Below are 22,811 nucleotides of genomic sequence, written 5' to 3'. Positions count from 1 at the left end.
TGATGGATTCCTCCCCGACCGCCCGGAATCAAGTATCTGCCTCTGCCATTCATTATCCGCCGTCAACTATATACTAGTTACTTGCTTACTCTTCAGTTAGTACTAGTTGAATATATCAGAGTTGAAATGCTATATGCTCCTATATGCTCACCAGCGGCAGTTAGATTGGATGTAATAATACTTTTAAACACTGACTCGTTTTCAGACTTTTTAATGAAATAAAATTCCATGATCTAGCCTAGCTAACAGCCATTTCATCTATTATTAAACAATAACCATTCATCCACATGTAGCGTTACACATCGACACGTATTCGTCTATCGAGCAAAATCAAAGTCGAGATCAAGATCAAAGTCAATATTTTAGTGAAAAGAATAGAATCAGATCTCCTCCACAATGCGTGCAAGACAAATATGAGCGAGTCTGATTTTCAGAACGAAATGAAGTAGAAAGGAAAGGGTGCAAATGTGTAAATTCTTCACACAGACGCTGCCTAAAGTAACAGACAATAAGAACGATCTGTAGAAAGAAAAATAAAAATAAGTGGAGAAAAGAATAGAACAAACGGTGTATCGGTCTATATGCAAGACAGTTGGGCGGGGGGTTGTAAGTAAGCAAAGGGGTATGTATGCATATGTACGTCTATAATAGTCGGCCAGCCATCCTTTGACTGGCCGAATGCCAATAGGGAAAAGCGAGGTGAGAAAGAAACTCTCTACTCAGCCTGCTTCGACGCCTTGGTCCTCAACTTCATCAGGACATACACCAAGGCATATGAACTAATCGCGAACAAAGCGACGATCGCAGCATCTCTCCACCCGTAGTAATAATCCTTCAGGTTGAGGGTATACAGGTAATCGCTTCCGCGCGTGTACTCGCAGACGTGGCAGTCAGCCGTGGCATCCGGGTTGATGAGGTTCATGCGCGCGCCGGCGCCCATCATGTAATCCTGGAGGTACTGGGCGCAGGTCGAGCCGTTGGGAGGATCGAAGATGGCGAATTCGGATTCCTTGCAGCGGACAGGTGTGTCAAAGGTGGTAAAGACCAGGAGACTGCCCATGAGGTAGTTGAAGGGGTCGAGGTAGTAGATCCAGTAGCGCCAGAATTCTTGGATCTGGGTGTAGGGGACTAGGACACCGCAGAAGGAGGCGAGGGTTCCGATGATGACCGGGTTGATGAGCGAGGCGAAGATGGCGTTGGGGGCGTACGCGGAGACGAATTGACCGATACCCGTGTAGACGAACTCGTACATCAGCATGACGAAGAAGACAGCACCGGATTTGTTGCTATCCGAAGGGAAGCCGACGGTGTAGTACCAGCAGGCGAAGTAGAGGACAGCGCAGATGCAGAGGTAGGGGAGTTCGGAAACAATAAGGCCAGACACGAAGGCGACCCAGGAGTACATTTTCGATTTCTTTTCACGGGCGTCATAAATATCGCGGCGTTCCAGGAAAAGGGGCTGCAGTTGGTTGATAACACCAGGGGCGACGAAGATAAAGTTGAAGATGGTAAAGAGACGGAGTTGGAGAGCACCGACGTGGTTGCCAATCATCCAGAAGGAGAAGCCATTGAAGAGGGCCGAGCCGACGTGGAGGGCCAGCTTGTTGTTCACGTAGTCGGTGTTACGGTAAACGGCGACACAGGAGCGCTTGGTCACGATGAGGGTTTGCTGCCAGAGGGGCATGGCGAATTCGTTGCCGTCGTCGACGGTGCCAGGGGGCTTAGAGGCGGCGTCGTCAACGATGGAGTCGAGTTCCTTGAGGGAGTTGGTGTGCTCGGGGGAATCCTTCCAAACTTGATGCCAGTCGCGACCCTGGGAGAGCGCGCCAGAGACCACGTCAATCATGTGCTCGGCCGGGTTGGTTTCTGCGGGACAGGGGGCGCCGTAGCGAGCAAAGTAGTCCTTGACAGTTTGGCCGTTGTCACCAATGTCACCGAAGTAGACCATCTTTCCACCCTTGGCGAGGAGGAGTAGGGTGTCGAATTCAGCAAAGAGTTGCGCAGAGGGCTGGTGGATGGTGACGAGCACAGCTTGGCCCACGTCGGCGAGCTTGCGCAGGAAACGGACAGTGTTGTAAGCAGACTGGCCATCAAGACCGGAGGTGGGTTCGTCCAGGAAGATGAGAATACTGGGCTTCGAGACCAACTCGACACCGATGGTGACACGCTTGCGTTGTTCAACGCTCAGTCCGTTTCCGACGCGACCAATAAGGGTATCGGCGATATCATGCAATTCAAGAAGTTCAATGATGGTATCAACGTACTTGAGCTTCTCCTCAGCAGGCACATGGCGAGGCTGGCGGAGCAGGGCGGAGAATTCCAAGGCCTCACGGACAGTGGCAAAAGGCTCGTGGACATCAAGTTGTTCACAGTAACCGGCAGAGCGCTGGAAGGAAACGGGCAGAGGACGACCGTCAACGAGGACGGAGCCATGAATGGTACCCTCAGTCTTGCGCTGAGCCAACACATCCAGGAGAGTGGTTTTACCAGCACCGGAGGAACCCATCAGGGCACCCAGCATGCCAGGCTTCACCCATCCGTATACCTTGTCGAGGAGCACGCGGTCGCCACTAGGGGTCTTAACCGTGTAGGTGAGATCCTTCCAGGTGAAAACAGAGGTGTTTTTGACAAGCTGCTTGTCAAGGTCGCTTTCACTCTGGCAATTGTCACCATGGGGCTTCTTGGCTTTCTCGTCGACCTGGGATTCCTCGTCGGGGCGGGCAACCTGGCGATGGGCATCGACCCTTTCGCGTGGGATGAGAAGGGAGGAACCGCTCTCACCGGGAGACTTCCAGCGGGACGTCGCGATGATGGTGGCCGCAGCAAAGAGAGCCCACCAAGCCCAGAGGATACCAAAGTTGCGCCAGACATGGGTATGGCTGTAGGACAGGGAAGCCAGGTACTGATCACCAGTGACATAGGTGTTTCCGGGGATGGCACCACCAACACCAGCGCATGATTGATGTCCGTCTCCACTGTAGCCCTCTCCACTGGGAATGAGGTTGGTTCCCACACAAGGAATGATCTTTCCATGGAATTCGTTGGAGAGCAGCGCGTCGAAACCGTAGGCCATGGGGTTGATCCAGTAGATCCAGCCGAACCAAGGGTGCATCTGGGGCTTCTTAATCATATAACCGGTGTACATAATCAGAGCCGAGATGAGGAAACCCGAGACCTTGGAGGCGCCATCGAACGTGCTGAAAAGCGCGCCAACCGCGCGGAACAGCGCTGTCATGGCCTATGCGAGACGTCAGTACAAATCCGGGCAACAAGCGGATGTTCACGTTTACTCACCATAGTGGCAGTGAAGACAAGGATCCAGTAGGTAAAAAAAGCGCTGGCGGACATGGTGAGGCCAACCATGAAGTAAACCACGATAGAGAATATGCTGATTTGGAACAAGAGGACCGGGATATCGGCAGTAATCTGAGCGATACAAAAGGCGGCAGGGTGGAAGTATGCGAAGCCTTTGTGTTTGATCAGAACCGGGCGACCGCTGAAAGAGTCGGTGACTTCGGACATGGCCAGAAGACTGTTGTAGAGCAGGGAGAAGAACAGAGCACCGGACTTGACAAACAAACCACCCGAGTTATTAGGGGCATTGTAGAACAGTGAACCAGCAATCAACGCCTGAACCAGGGTAGAGATCTGCTTGATGAAGAAGGTGGCCTTGTCACCCCAGATGATTTGGTACTGGCGGATAATGCAGGTCTTGACCTGGTCAATGAAGTCAACTGTCAAGGGACTTGTCTTGGGAAGTTTCTTATTCTTCTCTTGGGCGACGGATTCCTTGAATTCGGCAGTGCGCTGGCGTGCCAGATCGGTGTCGGGATAATCGTATTCAGAGGTCATTTGCGTATAGATAGGCGACTTCTGGTATTCAGCGAGAATCATGTCCGCGTTACGAGGGAAGCGGTTTTCGTAGCCTGGTCTGATAATGCGTTCAGTGGGGACCGTGACACCGGTAAGGTAATCCGCGACGTTGGAACCCTCGCGACAAACAAAGCCCAGATCCTCCATGAAGGGACGCGCCTGAGTCATGGGGCCGTAGTAGATTTCCTTGCCTTCATCCAACACGAGCACCTTGTCGAACAGGTCGTAGATACCGTTTCCGGCCTGGTAAAGGGTGACAATAGAAGACAGACCCAACACATCTGTCATGGCACGAACAGCCTTGGCCCATTCGAGGGCCGTGCTGGCATCCAAACCACGCGTGCTGTTATCCCAGCAGAAAACGGAACCACGAGTCGCAAGACACTCGATAATGGAGACACGCTTACGCTCACCACCCGAGACACCACGCACATATTCATTGCCCACCTTGGTATCGTTCGTATGCGAGATGCCCATGGATTCGAGAAGGAAGTTCTTGGCTTCCTGGCGGTAGGCTTCGGAGGACTCGACACCGTTAGGCAGGTTGAAGGGAACCTTAAGACGAGTCGCAAAATCCATAGTCTGGCCCACGGTCAAGGTGGGGAAGAAAATCTCCTCCTCGGTGTTCATGACAATTTGGCCGCGGTACTGGGCTGCCTCGTCAGATGTCAAGGATCCATAGTGAACATCACCTTCAATCGACTTGTAACCGAGGCGTCGATTGGACAGCATCTTCAAGAGGGTGGTGCAACCGGAGCCGGGCCGACCCAAAACCAAAAGCATCTCTCCGGGCTTAACACAGCCATGGCTGTTGGAGAGAATGGAACGCAACGGCGGCTTGTTCTTGGACTCCTTGATGTGCTGAGGGATGTTGAACTGCGACAGGAAATTCTCGTTGACGGCGGCCTCGGCGCTGACGACTTCGACGGAGAGGTTCTTCCAGGTGACACCGAGTTCCTTGCGTTTGAAGCCGGATTGCATGTCCCGCTCATTTTGCTGCTTGACCTGGGACATCATAGCCCAGCCATCGGCACGACTGGCACCGGGGTTGCGAGGAGTGACGGTGGGATCGTCATCGAGGACGGTAGCGGTGCTGTCGGTATCGTCCTTGCCTTCGGGAACCCCGAGGGTGTAGGGGACTTTCTCCTGATCCTCAGCCATGGTGAGGTTCAAAAAAGGATGACTTGACGATACTGTGAAAGTCAAGGGTCACCCTGTCGATCGGGAGTAGGGATGGTCATGTCGACCGGGGGCATTCTGGGGGAGCGAGAAGCTCATATACTCCCACAGCCCCTACCATGCAGCTGGGGAGTCAGTGGGGGCCCTCCAAAAAACTTCCCTCAGGGAATCGGGATCCAGGCCATTTCCGAGATCCACCGGACAATTCGGGTGTGTGAAAAGCTCCGCTGAGTCAGGAGGATTCCGAGACATCAGGCCGTCCAGGTACAGAGGCACGTAAGAAAAGGCGATTATTTTGGACTAGTGGAATGTGAGAGATAGTTTGCAGCCTGCCACTATGGGGCCGGGGATGGATCGGTTCCGTGGCTTCTGCAAGCAGAATCTGTTTACTTTTTTTATTTTTCCCAATCTATCGTGGCGCGGGCCACTTCCGCTGATTTTTCCTCTTTCGTCAATCCTAGTGGGTCTTTTGGAATAATTCAGGGCCGTGAGTGGCTCTCTGTCAATCTCTGTGACCAATCAGGCTTGACAGTTGTCAGGACGGCGCTATCAAACAGCCGAATCTCCCCTCGACGGAATTCTGTCTCTCTTTTTCCTCTGAGTCAGCGGATTGAATGTTGGAAGAAGTGTGCCTATTGGTGCGATGCCTACAGTCACGCTTGCCCTTGGATCTCTCTGCTGACTCAGCGGAATTGTGCGGCTCTCCTAACCACGACCCCCTGCCGTTTCGGCCTTTGGAGCTCTCTCGTCTCACGGATCCTAGTGGCGCCTGCAATCCATTGTCGTGTTCCAGAACATTGGGCATGGAACGTGTCTCATCGTCTTGCAACTTGCAAGCTTGGAGCTTGGACCTTCAGGGTCGACGATGTGCTGTGGGACTAAAGATGACAATAGACAGCAAGTACATGCATTTTCAATATCCCCAAAACATTCATCCTTGAATCACCTCTTGAACAAGATTTACAATTCTACGTGTTGTCTTCTAACACAAACCCGGGTGATAGTTTTCGGAACATCGATCCCGGTCTGCCTGAAGTGCAGAGTGCGTGGGAGTGAGTGAGCTGTAAATCACCTCGCTCTAAAATCTCACCGGCCGTATTCACATGCAGCCTCCCAGCAGCCATACATGCTGTGTACTTCACCCTACCTAGCAATCACCAGATACCTTGTCTCGGCAATCAATTGATTACCATATCAGTAATCCCATCAGATAAACATACCGAATCCTTGCAATGACACAATCGCCCCATCCTCAAGATAGTATACCGAGCGGTCAATCATGGATCATCAAGTTGACACGAGGAACGCCACCAAAGGCAGCCACTAACTCATTGTTCGAGATTTGTGCATTTATAATATTAGTCCGAGCCTCGCTCATACAAGTTGCCGAAATGCCGATCTTCCTCGGGATTTTGCTTCAGTTTCTTATCTCCGGCCACAGTTTCTCTACCTCAGGGGTGGATCTATACCCGTTTGGGTGGTGGTTGCGCCCTGCAGCCTGCAGCAGAGAGGGTGGGTGTGATGTCCCTGTCCTGGCCTGTCCCTGCTGTCCCTCTCCTGTCCAGCCTACCGACCGGGCCGCTTCCGAGCCCGATCAGCCTTATGTGACTGTTTACTACGGTCGCAAACTGAACCTTAGACAGCTAGTCACTCGACAATCAGTAGTCATTCGTGCGCGGCGCAGGATAAAACCTATGAAAGGTATGATGAACATGGGTAAGCGGTGTTATCTCAATCGCGAAACAATGTTCTACTTGGTTGGTTGCCTTAGCTGCCTCAGCTTACTGGGATGAACGGTACGGAGTTTCTATAGTATCTTATTCCGAACGCACTAAAGTCCACACTTTGTAAGCGGGCAGATGGAAGTTGGCCTGAATCTGGTATCTTTGCTATATGTAGATCTTGTGAAGATACCTATGATTGTCACATGTTGGAGTTGTGCTTGGTACTCTGTACCTGCCATTCAATGAGTGGACCCCGACCGTGCTCATCAGTTCCCCTAGTAGTAAGTGAAATTTGTACGACGCCGACCGGCTTCAGATTTAAGGTGTAATAATTTCATTCAATATAGAAGGCTTATTCTGATTCATACAAACTACGTACTACTTACTCACTTAGATTGCTTTTTGTGTGTAGCTTTTGAATAAGGGATAATAATGACATGTCTCATTCACACCATAACCTTGGTCCGTTGACCACTAACCACATACTACCAGTAGTAATATTTATATACATGCAAATCCAGTTCCGTCTAGTTCAATCTCCTCCATATCGCAATCCCCCTACTGTCATTATCATAAGATCCTGCTTGACAATCCGGCAGGGGTTTTCGTATGGGGTGGTTCGATAGCAGTTGACTTCACTAGGAGACCAACTTATCGTGACCGTTGGGTGTTTGCGAAAGTAGGGAACGGGAACCATCAAGGTTCCATCAAAAGCGAAAATAAAAAAAAAAAAGGACGAAAGGCCGATGAAACAGTTTTCAAGTCATCTAGTAATAACTCGTGGGGCCTTGCTTTCTACCGAGAATTTGGCTGCAACAGAACCAGTCAGTGAAAAGCTCATTTGTGTTCCGACCAGCAGTATAACTCACAGATATTGGTCCAACTCGTCTAGATGACGACGGTGCTCAAGCATCTTCTGCCGCACCATCTGGTATGTCTCGGTTTGTTCAGGTTGCGTCTGCGTTGGCTGCTGGGTCTTGACAAAGTATCGCTCGCTGGTGGCTTCCCGGCGGGTGATTGGCTCTTTGCTGCACGTGAATGTGACGGTTAGCTTCGGGTGTTACTGGTGGTCGCAGTGATGTTTGAAGAGGGAGAAGTGGATCACAGTGCTCCGAAACAGTCCATGACGTCATTGCAACAGGGCCCGGCAGTGGTTGCCCCCCGGCGGCAGTCTCCGAAAGGGGAACACAACCAATACAGGAGGTACTTGGATAGCAGTCAGGTTCACACTTACTCGGCCAGATATCCACGAGGCTTGGGATTGATCACTTGTCCTTCGCGTCGAGCTGGGATGGCAATTGAGAATGATCGCACGTTGCTGGAACTGCGGACAAGTGGACGCGACATTTGGCTGAGAGGCGACATGATGACGGTATAGTATAGATTGATGGGTATCTCTTCGAACTGATGCAAAGCAGGGGTGTCGTTGAAATGAGTGACCGTTGCGGTAGAATCGAAATGCGAGATATAAGATGTCTATTTGAGCAGTATTGTTATACGATGAGATGAACGAGCCATGAACGATTGGGCGACTGGCTGGTTATATACAACGACTGGATTGTCCCGTGAATGTCATGTGACTCGGCTGCCCTCTCAATCCGGCGATGCTGAAACCAAAGTTCTCATCAATGCAGCAACTCAGCTTCCCATTTTCAGGCGAACCAAATTGTTTGCCCTGAGACCAATCTTCCATATTCCATACAACAACGGACCAGTGTCGTCCGCCACCGCCACGATCGACGAATCCCCGGATCGGCATCCTTCTCATCCCCCGGCCTTGACGGCCCCGCGCCAGACAAGTGATGGTCATTGCTTTGCATCATTGGACAGGAAGAGAAAGGCCCGGGCGACGCAAGGGATGGATGGACACTTCCTTCCTTTCCCATTTCCCTCCCACAGTTTATTACCGCCACGGGCGGGATTGGTGGTGCTCTGTTTACCAACCATGTGTTATGATATCATCTGCGGGGATGGACATGCCAATCTTTGCGAAGACGGACCTATGGTTGAGCTGTGTCACTCCTGCTCTGCTGCAACTCTGCCAGGACACCTCTGCTCCGGCCAATGACAGTCCACATTGCCACGACAAATGATTGCCGGTCGCTGGCAGGCATTTCCCGCTGCACCAGAACAGCCAGCTTGGGCCAATGTTCTGGCTGCTGGCACGGAACGTATACGAAGGTAGTATGCGAGTCTGCAACATCCCAGCTATCTGTCCTACCCTGCCAAAAAGGCCTCGGTGGTAATACTGCATACCACCAACGCAATGGTACTAAATACCTCACCCAGCTTCAGATTCCTAGTTACACGTCCAAAAACACCCGAAGAGCGCTCCTCCAGCTTCTTCTCATATCTCAAGCTTGGTTGATGGGAATGTGACAATCGACGTCATTTTGCTTTCGCGTCCGTCCACCAGACAGCCACATGGTTTTGGAAGAGCGGGTTCTAAACTCCTGCCCGCCAGTCCATGAGCAAGAAAAGTTCCAGAATTGCGATACCAAGGGAAGGTCATCCGAAGAGTGCTCGTGTTTTGCTTTCTCTGCTACAGCGTATCAGGAGAATACCCAAGTTACCTAGATTGGTTGCTGGCAAACTCAACTGCTAATCCACCATTGTATCGCTGGATACGTACATTGACAGCGTCACATTTTGCCTTCAACATTGCCTTGAAGGCGAGCTTTGAATTAAGATGACGGCGGGCGGCTACTACCGGGGGATCCTCGGGCGGGCCACTGCCGAGACTAGGCCGTACTGTAGCAGGCATAGTAGAGGGGTTTCCTCAGTTCTAAAATATACTACGTACGACTGCTTAGTACCTAGTAAAATGTAATATCAAGTACTATTATGCTGGGAAATTGTTTATTCTTGTCTTGAAACTACGATCATCATTACTACTATAGTCGTGCCCTCACACTGCCTTAGGTACTACTACAGTTTTGTACTAGTAACCTCGTAAATATATACCACTGCATTAACACCGGCAGTCACTGCGATCATCAATTTTTGAGTATTGACCACACTCCAGCAGACTAAGTAGTAGTACACTTGAACGATTGAGATTAGTAGCAGTAGTAGTAGTAGCCAGTATTTGTAGAAGAAAACAACTAATATTATATTATAGATCACATCCCTAGTACTAGTATAGTAAGCGTTGCTATAAATTATCGTCTACCATTAGCCAACAGCAGTATACTCTTCCAGTTTGGCAGCAGTTAAACCATTTGATTGTCCCAGGTCTGTTATTATGCGAAAATATAGTATCTTATAGACTTCATTATAGCTTGCCTATTTGCAATGAAGCAGCTTCAAATACATGCTGTCTGACTGGGGACACTGTATAATTCGTTATGAATGGTTGTGCGTATATATGTGTATGATTAGTCATGAGCCGCTCATAGTGCACAAATGACTAATATAGTATTATGCCTTGCATAAGTATGAATTAAGTAGGCAGTCCGTTCTGAGGACAGTAAGTAGCCTGCTATTTTCTGTAGAGAACTGCACTTGACTTTAGTGTCAGTAAATCGCTGGGAGCAGTTTATTCATATGATCATCCATCAACAGCTGGAATAAAACATGCTGTACATCGATCAACAAGTCCACTATGTACTGTAGTACACCCTGTCAGGCCGCCTGCCTAGCAAGGGATGAATAAAACTACCCATAAATATCCCTTATCTACCCTCACCTATATCCTCCCTCAAACAAAAACACAACTTCTCAACCAGCAACTTGACCATCCACAGAATCTCCTTGTTTCTTTCTGCCGTCGACTGATTCACAGACATCACCTCTCTGATTACCTGCTTACGATGACTCTCAGCCGCAAGCACTTCTTCTCCGTCACCTCCATCAACACGGAGCAGAGATACAATACGTGCCCATTCACGATGTAGATCGATGTCTCTGCTGTCTTCCTTCAGGATGTCCACAAGAATCTTGATCTCCTCGGTGAGGTGGAGTCTGTGTTCCGCAGAACTGAAGTAGTTATCTGGGCGTTGCCTCTCAAGTGGGAGACTCAGTGTGTCAAAAGCTGGGCAGTACTGTCTTTCTATATCGACAGCACCGGACACACTCACATCCATCCCTCCCCCAGCAGAAGCAGGCAAATTCAGCCTCCTCCCATCCAAAAACGCACCAATACGCCCTGCACAGAATCCCCACGACCACCCCCTCCCAACCCTTCTCACAAAATAAATCACCGTACGAAAACCCACCTGACCCACGATTCCAACCAACGTCGTCATAACTGGCACCGCCAGCAGGGCCCAAAACACAAAGAACGACTTTCCCAGATTACTCATTGGATAGAAATCCCCGTATCCGATAGTCGTCAGCGACACGAACGTGAAATATAAAGACTCGAAATACGTCCATCCCTGGCCTCGCTCGGAGGACTTGAAAATGCGGGCACTGACGAGCCAAAGGAGGAGCCATGCGCAGGAGGAGAAGATGAATACGATCCAGCGGTGGCGGCTCTGCCAGTGGGCCTTGATTTGCCTAAGTTTGACGATGTCGCAATCTGGTGATCTGTGGAGATGGATACCTTCTGCCTCGAGCTCGAACTTCAGTCGTAGCTCGCCCACCTTCCTTGAAAAGGAGGCGATTGAACTGACAAATAATCCTAGACAGGTGATGCCCCCCGTCGTGTAGGGGATTAGGAGACTTCGGCCGAGATGGGTCTTCGGGACGATGTTGCCGATCCCGATTGTGAGGATGGTGTATGTGGACCAGTAGAGTGCATCTGTCAGGGACCATCCTTCAATGGGGATGTAGATGGCTGCGCCGCCGAGGAGGAATGCGGCGAGGGTGAAGGCGCGCAGCACGATGCTTGTGTTTTCGATGATGCGGCGGTCTTGCATGCCTAGGTGGATGGTACGGACGCTGCATGCGTAGATTGCTAGGAGCGCTGCGATGAAGAGGTTGAGTGTGGCGGCGAAGATGCCGTAGTAGAAGTTCTGCGTATAATGCAGTGTTTGAGAAGCGATGGTATAGGGTGGTTGATGCACAGCCACACCAATGAGACTGAATAAGAGCATAGAGGATACGAAGTAGAGTAAAGCCGTCGCGAGGTATCCTCTCACTGCATCCCATTTGAGCATCATGATCAGAAGGAGGGCAAGGTCAGCTGTGGCGGAGAGTGCGAGCGATATAGCCGTGATCGGGACGGCCCTACTAAATCATTTAGATGCGATGATCGGCAAACCCCAAAGGCTGAAGTATATCGGAAATGGAGACTCACCAAGCACTCTGCACTACTACCACACTTCCTACATCAGAAGAAGAATCAATTTCCAGCCATCCATGGCTAACTGCACAAATACCGAATATAGTCGCCATGGCGCTAACAGTTCCCTGGACATGCTTAGCAACCATCATATCTGATCCATCTCATGGAAGAGAGAGAAATATACCGCCAGAACAGGGAAGCTGGTACACGCGAGCCACCAGCGAGACATTCCGACCGGTAGTTCTAGCCCTACCTGGGTAGAAAGTGTAGAACAATCTGTAGTCCGAAAATTAAGAAAAAAATGCAGTGGTCTGGTTCGTTCTGCATATGAAGTCGGAATACGAGGTTGACATCACGGAAACCAGCAGGTTCCCGGTCAACTCATATCTTGGCTTAGCTTCACCGGAGGGACTTGATCGAGGAGGTGAATGTTATTAGCACCGTATCCCCGTAATTGTACTTGTGACGATAAGTTCTGTACACTACTACTGCTATTTGTGATTGGTTGTGAAGCTCTGGCGTGACCCGAGTGGGCGTTAACATGTATTGTGAACGAATCAAGAAAAGAACTAAATAATAGCTTGCAGATCCTCAAGTTACATATCGGAACCCCTTCTGGAGCCGGCGGGCGGCAGCGATGTCGATGCCCTCTACATCTGCCGTCTTCTGTAATCGACGAAGTTCTTTCTCAGTCAAAATCGCATCTTCATCCTCCAAGCGTGCTAATCGCTTGTTTTGCGATCGTAGATGGAAGTACAAAAACGTCGCCATGATAGCGCCTAGAACCTGCATTCCGATGCACACCCCTAAGGCCGTGTAGTAATACGGAGCCTCCTTTTCCAGATAGGTATACGGAGTCCAGATACTGGCTGAGTTTCCCAGAGAGTTGATAAATGCATATGCGGCAGCTCGTTTGGCGGGGGGTCGGGGAATCGCATTCGCGATCCATGAGTATATCGTGCCGTTCTGGGCAAAGACGAAGACCATGAGGAAGAATGAGAAATACCGAGGCCCGAAGGAATGGGTGGTCATGAAGATAATAAACCCCACGATGGTGATGGGGATGGGGCCGACAAAGAACCAGTATCGATGGGCGAAACGATCCGAGAGATAGGAGTGGAAGAGACTGTATACCACCATGAAAATGTATGGTGGTGCTACCAAGAGCAGAGAGATGATATGGTTATACCCCAAAGTCTCTGTCAAAGTCGGAAAAAAGTTTTGGAAGCCACTTGCGGCCGTGAGAGACATGTACGCAATGGCCAGGGCATAAGTCTTGACGTCTGTAAAGGCTAGCTTCAGACCTTTGATTTGGGTCATCTTGTCGCCGTCGTCGACGTCCGCTTCGGCTGCCTCAATGGCCAAGCGACGATTGGCGACATGCTTCATCTCCGGCGACAACAATTTCCAGGTATCGGGAAAGTCAGGTAGCACAGCGCAGATGGCCAGACCGATTGCGACAGTGATGGTACCCTCGATAATGTATAACCATTGCCAGGCTGACATGCCTCTCTTTCCGGCAAGACCGTTAAGGATGCCCGCAGCGATCAGGTTTCCAAAGGCACCGCTTAGCAATGAACCAGAGTAGAAGATACTCATGCGAAGGGCCAACTCTTTCTTAGTGTACCATTTCGAGAGATAAAATAGAACACCTGCAAAAAATGGTGCCTCCACCAGGCCGAGAATGAATCGACATGCCACGATGCCACCGTAGCTTGAAACCTGGCTGGTCAAGGCTGAGACGAGGCCCCACGCTGTCGTGAAAAAGCCAAGGTAGAGTGAAGGACGGCCCATGTAGTTGAGGAGCAGGTTCGATGGGACCTGCATCAGGATATAGCCCACAAATAAAATGGACAGCCCTGTCTCGTATTTGGCTTGATCGAGGGATAGGTCCTGTTCTAGTCCTTGAAGCTTCGCAGCGGCGTAGTTATTCCTATCAAAGACGGAAAGACGTTAGCGCATCGATCGCAATTCATAGTCATCTAATGGCGAGAAAACCTGAGACATACCGGTCGATGTAATTCATCAGATAAACAAGAATTACCAACGGCATTATGAGGGTGTCGATCCGCCGACGCAATTGCCTCTCCAAAACCTTCTCCTCCGGCGTCAACTGTGCTAAATGAGCAACCTCCTCATGAGAGATCTCGGCTTTTTCGCCCATGGCGTCATGGTCGGTGATGACTCTGTCCGACATGATGAAACTTTTGGGAGGTGAGTCAAGACGCAGGGAGAAGCAGGGTGCAGGGACGATCCTGTTACGACTCCATAAACAGAGGGAAAGCTTCAGCTATATATGCCCCAACAGAAGGAAAGAAGTTTGTTGCTTCGTACGGTGTGATCAATTTCCTAGGAAACACATGAGAAGAGTGATGCCACCTGCAAATCCGGGGGAGGGGCTGGCGTGGGGGGGGAATTCCCATCCACCTTGGGCCATGCAGGGTCCTGGTTGGACGCACGCAGATGCCGGAGAGCATCACAAATGCGGGGAAGACAGTTAGAATTCGAACCAGAAGCTGTTCGGCTGATTCCCACCCCCACGCCGCTAGCTACCGCCCATGCTATTCTTCTTCATCCATCGTGCGACAGGAGCTTTGGTGTCGGACATCGTCCGGGGAAGTGGAGCTGATCAACTTATTGGTGTGTCTCGGGCCTCCCCTGACGCTTCGTATCTTTGATCCTATAACACGGGTATGATATGGGTCTGGGAAAGTTTGTTTAAAATCCCCGCCGCCAGCAACGAATCGACGTTTACTTGGCGGTTCCCCAAGTCCCTGGGATCCACTGTCCGTGGCTCCATCCTCGGGGGAGAATAGTCGTCTGTGTCGCAACCTGCAGTCTCGCTGTACACAAGTCCGCTCGGGGAGATATGCATTTTTGGTCATGCTGGCAAAAAGGTTAAGCTCCCGTGTTTGTTCCCCTCCAAGGACGGCGAAGATTGGCTCGCACGATTTCCGTGCAGCTCCACGTTCTGGGGTAATGGTTGGTGATGTCGTCACACCCTGCATGTCGGCATTTCTTTCCAGTCGGCGATTTGCCGGTTTCATGCAGTAAATCATGTGAGTCTCAGTCAGGTGATCCCTTATCACTTACACGCTCTCAGGCTGAAGCAGGTACTATGACCACGCCTGCTGCACTTTAGTTGCCATTCATGAACGCTGGTAATATCCTCTTCTTATCGGTTTACCAGGCCAAAGTCATATACAGACCTAACAGATAGTGACTCATTGCCATTTGAAAACATCGGTGTCTATTGCTGAATGGGGTTCATAATCATTCCCAGCGAGCAAAGTCGTGGCATTGCAGACCGAATCCAAGAGTGGTACAAAGTAAGTGAGTCTCACCGGATATCAGCGTACCTCGCAGCAGTATCTCATACCATGTCACTTTGGAGGCCTCAGGAGCAGGTGGTGTAATGGTCGAGTGATACCACTGGTAGCACTCACCTCAGGACATAGCTATAGAGGGTGTTATAACCAGTCATTTTAGAGTCAACTCCCGCTATCTCTATATCTATAGGTCAGAGATACCTCAATCCAGATCTCACGACAACAAATGAAGACAGGAGCGAAGCGCATGCAACAACTTATGAAGTTTTATCTACTCGGAATCTGGCCCTGCAATTTTCCAGATTATCTCTCAAATTTTGAACAAGAATGATCATTATGTTTGACATGCGCCTATCCCATGTAACAGCCTCAGAAAACGAGGATAGATAAGTTCCTGTACTTAATACTCGACAAAAACATGGCAAAGATGCCCAGTCCTACTCCCCTTCGCCACACGTTGATCAATACCACTATCAGTACTACTACAACTGAAGGTCACCCCACGAGATTGTCCGCGGTCACAAAACTAGGAGTTGCCACTGCTTGACCAGTGTCGAGCGATAACCAACTATTGATGATGACGAGACAAAGAAACACATTCATGGCCGTAAGGGGGGTGTCGAGATCCTAATTTTGCAAAGGAGATACCGGCGCGACCAGTCTACAATCCAGCTGAAAGCCGCATGAACATGAGATTACTGCCCAAATGCGGTAATGTGGCGCTCCGCGGTGAATTAGGATGATGGAGCTTCTTGTGTAACTTCCGCTTTGTTTTGAGAGGCACGGAGAACTACCTTGCCTCCTGAGTATGGACGCGTCTGGGGCCATGACTCGTGCACATCTGATAACTTTCTCTGATTTCTGGAGATGCAACCAGTAGAGAAACGCATAGATGGCATTGTCAGTTGGCGTTGGTCAACTCTGTGTACTACCAGATAAGCATAGTCGGCTTAGGGCCAAGCAATTTCCAAGGTTAAGATGTCGCCAAAATGTCTTTCCTTCTTGGGGGTTCTAAGAAGCTAACTGTAGCATCAAATCTTCTTGCACCAACTGTCTTCATGCATGCAGGGGAATGCAGCCCAGCCTGGAAGAGATAGGGAAAACTGCATCCAACCCAGCACTGTGTATATACTGTACTTAATCACTACTCAGGCTTACAGGTACTTCGGATAGCGTAAGGAGCGACCTTCGGAATTAAACTCCCCGTGAATCAATGTGGAAAGAATCTATTCTAGGATAACTAAAGTATCTGGCAGTCTGATATAAGCAACGATAACTGATCGCATCAATACCCTCCGCCCAGCGTTCTGCAGTCTCAGTTGTAGATACTTGACAAGCAAGCGAAAGGATGGTTTGCAAGGTTTCTGGCGCAGAAAGAATATCATGGTCTTGTACATCGAGGCCAAGTGTGCGAGAGTACTGAATCAGACTGAAGAATGCATTGAATCAATCTCTCTCGGCGTAGGGTTTCGCCACTCAACATTTGTAAGGTCTGGTACGTAGATGACCCATCAACGCGGGCCTTTTGATAGACAAATGTCTCCCGCTCCAAGCCCACCACAGACTCCTTATAGAACCAAAGAACAAAACATTGATCTCATCGGGGATGTTTAGCAATTCGGGCGCTGCCTGCAACAGGCGCTTGAGTCGTGACATACTGCTGATTTCGTGGGGTAGGAGAAAGTAGACATATGCCTCTGAACTGCCATTCATGTTCCGAAAATACTTGGGAAAGGTCGGTGAGGCGACTGACGAGAATATTGCCGACTCGTCATACTCCAGCTCGAGGCTGGACAGCGAATTTACCACGCTTGCAAACAGCTTGTGGGCACACGCAGTTGGGAACTCCCGGTCGAATTCCTCAAAAAGGCTGCTCAACAAAGATAACACAGTGGATGGCTCTTCAGACGCCCCTGCAACCGTGCTGCTGGCGGTACTGGGCGATAGAATCCACCATCGTGTGTCCCAGATCGTCCAGCACAAGGTATGCAGCCGTGTAATTCAAGGAATCATCAACTAAAAGTCAAGGCGCGGACCATGCCTATCACCATGAAGGTCAACATCTGCATGGTATCTTTGGCGCTGTGCACAATATCCATATAAATCAAAGATATATATAAACTACTACTTGACTCTACCAATACTCGTTCCTTTCCAAAAACAATCCTTTTTCATGATATCATGGCACCATTTTCACCTACAAAAATAATAGTTGAATCTTTAATTACCGGATCAATCATCAATATGTGTGCTGTCACTACTCTACTATTCAGGTGATCATGCTTCACTGGATGAGGGTAACCAGAACCCGCCGATCGGCCTGATTGGTGACTCAGGCCGGATACTGTTTCCCGTTGGCGACCATCCACTGGATCTCTCCTTTCCCCAACATCTATTAATTGGTTACCAATGAAAGCGATTGTGCTTGGTTCCATTCTTCTTCTTCCGCCCTTTAATGTTCCGTGGCAATTCTGGAAGCTGTCCATTCGCGCTATGCCCGATTCACCGAGGCACCCAACGGTGGTCCCAGGAAGAGCGCTCGAAAGCTGAAGGCGACACTAACGAGTCCTCCACCGAACCCACTTCTGCGGCCGCCGTCGCCTCAAGCGCAACTCGTTATTGGTCTCCTCAAGCCACAGCCAGTAACGGTTGTCGCGGGGCTCGACGTAAGCGAGGGTGGGAATTTCGGAGGAATTCGGTCATGTCTGCCTCAGATCTTGCTGGTCGTGATCTCGCCGTTCTGTTGGCCCCGTATCCGCTCAAGCTTGACGTTGACCTTCCCCTATCGTGACATCGTGGCCTGGTACGACTGGAGCTCATTGTCTAGGCTTGCCGCACATGGCCACCCACGATTCGCAACCAATCTTGGTCTCCGATCACCTCCGGAGTAAGCCCGCCCTTACGTCGGGTCAATTGACCCGTCAATTGCGATCTTGCAAGGCCTGCCGGTTCCGGAAAGTCAAGGTGCGTCCCGACCCGATATTAAGGTGTGGGCATGGGTCTCCGTTATGGGGGAAATAGAACAAGACAGTTGTGCAGACGAATAGGATGATGGAGGAAACAAGAATATGGAGCGAACTGCGCTGCTAGTTGGGTGGGAGGAGGCCCGTGCAACCCACTTTGCTGGCTTGCCTGCATATGTGTAATCCGACCTAATTGACGATCGTGAGAGACAGTGTGATCGAGTCAAGCCCTGTCATGCATGCTGTGCGCATGGTCACCCGTCCAAATGCCACTACGATACCAGTCCGGAAGATTTCCTGCAACCCATCAGTCAAGCCGATGAGATCCGTAACCTCCGGGAGGAAATCCGTGAGCTAACAGCCAGCCTTCATAACTCTGGTGCGTGCCCCAATCTGGATCTCGGATAGTCTCGGTGGGTTTGGAAGTGCTTCTGCAGCGTAAACAACTGACATTGGCGTTCTAGAACAACGGATCAAGTCTTCACGGCGACGAGCCCAGCTACAAGGCCTCGTCAACGCCATCCGCTTAGACCCGCCAAATGCCGTCAATCGGCTCGTCGCCCAAATCCGAAAGCATCGCGGGGAAACAAATGAAGTGGCAATCCCGGTGGGACCGTTGAATGGAACGGAAGGTGGGTGTCCGTCGCATCCTGGTGGGGTACAGGCTATTGTTTTGAGGGCTAAGTTGTCATGATCCGCAGCAGAACATGGCCCTGTCGTTCTTCGTCGGTCTCATTCATACGATAGCGACGACGATTCACTGGATTCGGAAGACGAGGTGTTCTCGCTCTCTGGCAGTCGGTCTTCATCAGAAGAGAGCGAGGACTCAAGCTATGGTTCGATAAGTCACATTGGATCCTGGAAGCCGATGCTGGATGTGTTTATTGAACGCTTCGTGGATGCTTTCAGTCCGGTAGTCCAATCTAAGACAGGACAGGCTGGTGCACTACGACGGGCTGCCGAGATACGCATGTTTTCGCCGATTCTCGTAGATGCGTTCGAATCCGTCTCCATAGCATACTTTGGACGGTCTATCCAGGATAAGAATCTTGAAGCAGCTGGCTTCCGCCTATACCCCCGTGTGCTGCGGAGTTTGCAGCAGGCGTTGCAAGATCCCCAGCGCAGCAAGGCTGAGTCGACACTAGTGACGGTGACCCTTTTGATGGCCTTTGAGGTATGATTTTCTTTTCTTTCCTTTTTTTTTTTTTTTTTTTTTTTTTTTCTAGGGACTGTCCTGACTGCTTGTAGAGCGTGGAACGAACTACACAAGTGTCGCTAATTGCGCACGTTCACGGTGCACTGCGCCTGATTGAGCATCGAGGACCGGAAAATCACATACATGGGGTGGAGCATTTGCTGTATACCGAGCTGCGTCCTTATTGGGTACGTATTCCTTTTAGTCTCTCTAGAATCTATTCGCTCAGATAAAAACAGGTCGCTGCGGCTATTGTCAGTCGAACTCCTTCCGCCCTCGCAAGCCCGGACTGGATCGATTTGCCTTGGTCAGCCAACCCTGACCGAAGAGACATCCTGCATTACTTGCTAGACTTGGCGGTTGAGATCCCTGGCCTGCTTTGGCAATTTGACGATATTGAGGCTGCTCTCAAATCGGGCATGTGCAGCCCACATGAGATTGGCGTGAAGCAAGCCTCACTATGGAACGGTGTCGCTGACCTGACCGACCGCTTCCGCCAGTGGAAAGTTCAATGGGTTGACAACAACCCGGATGGGCCACCGCAGGAAGTCGAAGTCTCACCGGACGACACATTTCCTCGATTCCATTGCCGGGACTTTCGCACCGGGGGTATAATCACACCCCCAATATTTGTTTATCGGGACCTCCGTCTCGCACAAACCATGTGTCTCTACTACTCCACCCGAGTGATTCTCTCGTCTGCCGACACGCGACCAACTGATCGCGTTGGACCTTTGGAACAATACTCCTTGGGTTGTGGCATCTGCCGGTCCTTGGAATGGTACATAGTCAATGCCCCAGGAAACATGATTAACCGACTTGCGTTCCCGGTCAGGGTGGCCTGGGAGGTGTTCCCGGATGGAGGGCCGGAACGGCAGTTCATGTATGAGGTGCTGAAACTGGTTGAGCGGCGGCATGCCCTAGGCCTTTGGGGGAGCAACATGTCCGAAATTTCTCCTCGGGCCGGACCCCCACGAAGCCAGTCTCCTGAGATGGCCACCGGAGCATGAGAGATGGGAAATATGATGGTCTGTGGGTCGCTGGACGAATACACAGCACACATCCAGTTTCGCCCGTCTCCGCATTGGCCGGTGGGTGTGCTCTTTTAGTGGCATCTGATAAATAGTACAGCTCCGTTCAGGCGGGTATGCCTTTCGGGGTTTCGCCATCTCCGTTAGAGATGCCTTCTTGACTGATCGAGGAATACCTACGGAAAAGGTTTTCCAAGCGGCATGCAAAACTCCCATCAGTAACTGCCGAGTCAGATACCTAAAGGTTATGACCCTCCATATGGGCATGGGTAGTCTAGACGAAGGAACACTGAGCTTGTGAGTGGCTCAGCATCTGCCTTGGCATATCCACGGAGTCTGGTCAGCATGTTCCATATTAATGGTAAATGGATCACGTCAATAATAACCGGACAGGATTGGGATCCTGTCCTGTAATCAGGCTTCTCAACCAAAAGGCTACTTGTATGTAGCCTAATTAGCACCAAAGCCAAGTTTATTTAGGATCACAGGGCTAGGCCGGCCGCGGAGATGCCTTTCGATTGGTCACGCCAATTATAGTGCGTATAGGCAGTGCCGGAGGGCGAATTGAGTAGTAAGCGGCATCGCCTTCTCCGAAATTCGACCGGCCCCATACATTAGGGGCTCATAAGTCGATTTTTTATAAGGCTACATACGGGTAGAATGGTGAACCGCATCACGGCTCGCAACCGGTGCAGGCCCGTTCTTTATGCCGCGAGATAGCGAAATGATCGTAGCTCAATGATCGCCAATCCATCACTACAGTATAAAACGAACACCGGAAGGTTAGTTTTTGAACTCTGACGTGTTCAGCTGTGTGGGTTCGAAAAGGAATTGTGGTGAGCACAATTCGAGGGCGGCATTATTTAACGTTTCAACTTAAAACAAGCTTGATTGCCGACTCCACTCCCTGGCGGATCCACCATTGCTCCTGAGACAATACTTGCGCCAGAAGGGATTTGAACCCTTCCTGATTTCAAGGTGGAGATAGCCTTCGTCTCGAGCAGCCTTCAAGACCTTTATAACTGCCCTCCGGCACCTTGGTGATCATGTCGGCTCATTGCTTCATCCTTCCTGCATTCGTCCATTTTCCTGCCTTGTCACTCTTTTCTTCGCGACCGGTTCGCTTCAACCCTTACGTTCTTTAACAAAGTCCTCCATATCAATCACCATGCGCTACTCCTCCGTCGCTATTCCTCTGGCCCTCGCTGCCCGCGCTGCTGCCGTCGAGAGTGATGTCTGGGCCTTCGGAAACGGCTTCTACACCGGTCCTCCCACCAACGCGCACATCACCAGAGCCACCTGGTCCTTGGTGCCCCCGGATGTTCCCTCGAACTACACCGTGAACAACACTGACGATGAGGTCTGGGTGTCCCTGTGGATTGGTCTCTCCTCCACCGCCGGTGACTACGACGCCGATCTCTACCAGCCCCTACTGAATTGGTCTCCCGACAACCAGTCCCAGTACGTTCATCACCTCAATGATTCTAGTAAGAGTATGCTAACGAATCAACTAAGGGGCTGCCCCGCCCCGGATGACGAGTGGTGTGTCGCCGCTAGCACGTACACTCCTGGTCAGTGATGCCAGTCTCCAACCTGGATCCGAACTGGTATACTAATGATCTATTTAGATGGTCAGAATGGCCAGGCCTACGTGACTGTCCCCGCGGACACCCAGGTCGACTTTGAGGGTAAGCTCAAACACCAGGTCAAATTATAGTATGGACCGCCGTCCTAACATAGAATCCAAACAGTCTACGTCGAAAACGACAAGGTCTACCAGGTCGTCACCATGAACGGCAAGACCGTCTCCAAGGAGAGCGACGGTATGTTCCCCCTAATACCACTTTCACATCGATGAACATCATACTAACTGAAAATAAAATAGCCCTCGACAATCCCCTCCTCTACCTCTACTCGGGAGACGAGTGCTACACTGGCTCCGGTGACTGCGGTACCCTCCAGTCCTACAGTACGCTCCTCTTCTCCCCCACTAATCTCTTAACAAATAAAACATCTAACATGGAATAATCAGGCTGGAACAACCTCACCATCCACCTGAGCGCCGCCGATGAGAACTTCGGTGACACCCTGTCCCTGTACAGCGGTTCCTCCTCCAACGGCCTCACCACCTCCGATAAGGGCAAGACCTGGCACACCGATGCTATCAAGATCTCCAAGGACACTTTCGCTACTGTTTCTGACTACTAGGCTGAGATGAAAATTGGAGCTGGTTGATGGTGTATGTATGTATGTGATTTGGGACATTGTGGCTGCTAGACAGCTGCAA

The 22,811-nt window shown here is 50.6% G+C and overlaps 7 protein-coding genes across 7 annotated transcripts; 3 read left to right on the top strand and 4 right to left on the bottom strand.

The window, feature by feature from the left end:
* Positions 1 to 240: 240 nt before the first annotated feature.
* BO83DRAFT_440324 (ABC multidrug transporter) lies at positions 241 to 5,125 on the bottom strand. Its single transcript, XM_025536248.1, has 2 exons — positions 3,295 to 5,125; positions 241 to 3,238 (listed from the first exon to the last, which is right to left on the bottom strand). The coding sequence occupies exons 1-2, from the start codon at positions 5,032 to 5,034 to the stop codon at positions 716 to 718; spliced, it is 4,263 nt and encodes a 1,420-aa protein (XP_025384569.1). The 5' UTR covers positions 5,035 to 5,125; the 3' UTR covers positions 241 to 715.
* Positions 5,126 to 7,203: 2,078 nt separating this feature from the next.
* BO83DRAFT_381446 (uncharacterized protein) lies at positions 7,204 to 8,616 on the bottom strand. The gene is made up of 3 exons (XM_025531989.1): positions 8,011 to 8,616; positions 7,646 to 7,804; positions 7,204 to 7,586 (listed from the first exon to the last, which is right to left on the bottom strand). The coding sequence occupies exons 1-3, from the start codon at positions 8,139 to 8,141 to the stop codon at positions 7,544 to 7,546; spliced, it is 333 nt and encodes a 110-aa protein (XP_025384568.1). The 5' UTR covers positions 8,142 to 8,616; the 3' UTR covers positions 7,204 to 7,543.
* BO83DRAFT_120696 (uncharacterized protein) lies at positions 8,102 to 9,095 on the top strand. The gene has a single exon (XM_025526019.1). It carries the CDS (start codon positions 8,293 to 8,295, stop codon positions 8,842 to 8,844), a length of 552 nt encoding a protein of 183 aa, XP_025384567.1. The 5' UTR covers positions 8,102 to 8,292; the 3' UTR covers positions 8,845 to 9,095.
* A 1,355-nt stretch (positions 9,096 to 10,450) lies between these two features.
* Positions 10,451 to 12,235, bottom strand: BO83DRAFT_453268 (potassium channel family protein; the record flags this gene model as incomplete). The annotated part of the gene is made up of 3 exons (XM_025536898.1): positions 10,451 to 11,948; positions 12,019 to 12,131; positions 12,191 to 12,235. 3 exons carry the CDS (start codon positions 12,233 to 12,235, stop codon positions 10,451 to 10,453), a joined length of 1,656 nt encoding a protein of 551 aa, XP_025384566.1.
* Positions 12,236 to 12,586: 351 nt separating this feature from the next.
* Positions 12,587 to 14,203, bottom strand: BO83DRAFT_368062 (putative MFS transporter; the record flags this gene model as incomplete). The annotated part of the gene is made up of 2 exons (XM_025529800.1): positions 12,587 to 13,939; positions 14,016 to 14,203. 2 exons carry the CDS (start codon positions 14,201 to 14,203, stop codon positions 12,598 to 12,600), a joined length of 1,530 nt encoding a protein of 509 aa, XP_025384565.1. The 3' UTR covers positions 12,587 to 12,597.
* Positions 14,204 to 18,173: 3,970 nt separating this feature from the next.
* Positions 18,174 to 20,503, top strand: BO83DRAFT_321078 (C6 finger domain-containing protein; the record flags this gene model as incomplete). Its single annotated transcript, XM_025527837.1, has 6 exons — positions 18,174 to 18,299; positions 18,512 to 18,677; positions 18,763 to 18,930; positions 19,000 to 19,472; positions 19,547 to 19,681; positions 19,733 to 20,503. 6 exons carry the CDS (start codon positions 18,174 to 18,176, stop codon positions 20,501 to 20,503), a joined length of 1,839 nt encoding a protein of 612 aa, XP_025384564.1.
* A 1,189-nt stretch (positions 20,504 to 21,692) lies between these two features.
* Positions 21,693 to 22,732, top strand: BO83DRAFT_401967 (uncharacterized protein; the record flags this gene model as incomplete). The annotated part of the gene is made up of 6 exons (XM_025533501.1): positions 21,693 to 21,985; positions 22,040 to 22,095; positions 22,153 to 22,212; positions 22,276 to 22,347; positions 22,410 to 22,493; positions 22,557 to 22,732. 6 exons carry the CDS (start codon positions 21,693 to 21,695, stop codon positions 22,730 to 22,732), a joined length of 741 nt encoding a protein of 246 aa, XP_025384563.1.
* Positions 22,733 to 22,811: the final 79 nt, after the last annotated feature.

Source organism: Aspergillus eucalypticola (genome assembly GCF_003184535.1).
Source record: "Aspergillus eucalypticola CBS 122712 chromosome Unknown BO83scaffold_27, whole genome shotgun sequence".
Taxonomy (NCBI): Eukaryota; Fungi; Ascomycota; class Eurotiomycetes; order Eurotiales; family Aspergillaceae; genus Aspergillus; species Aspergillus eucalypticola.
This window is presented reverse-complemented; position numbering and strand designations above follow the sequence as displayed.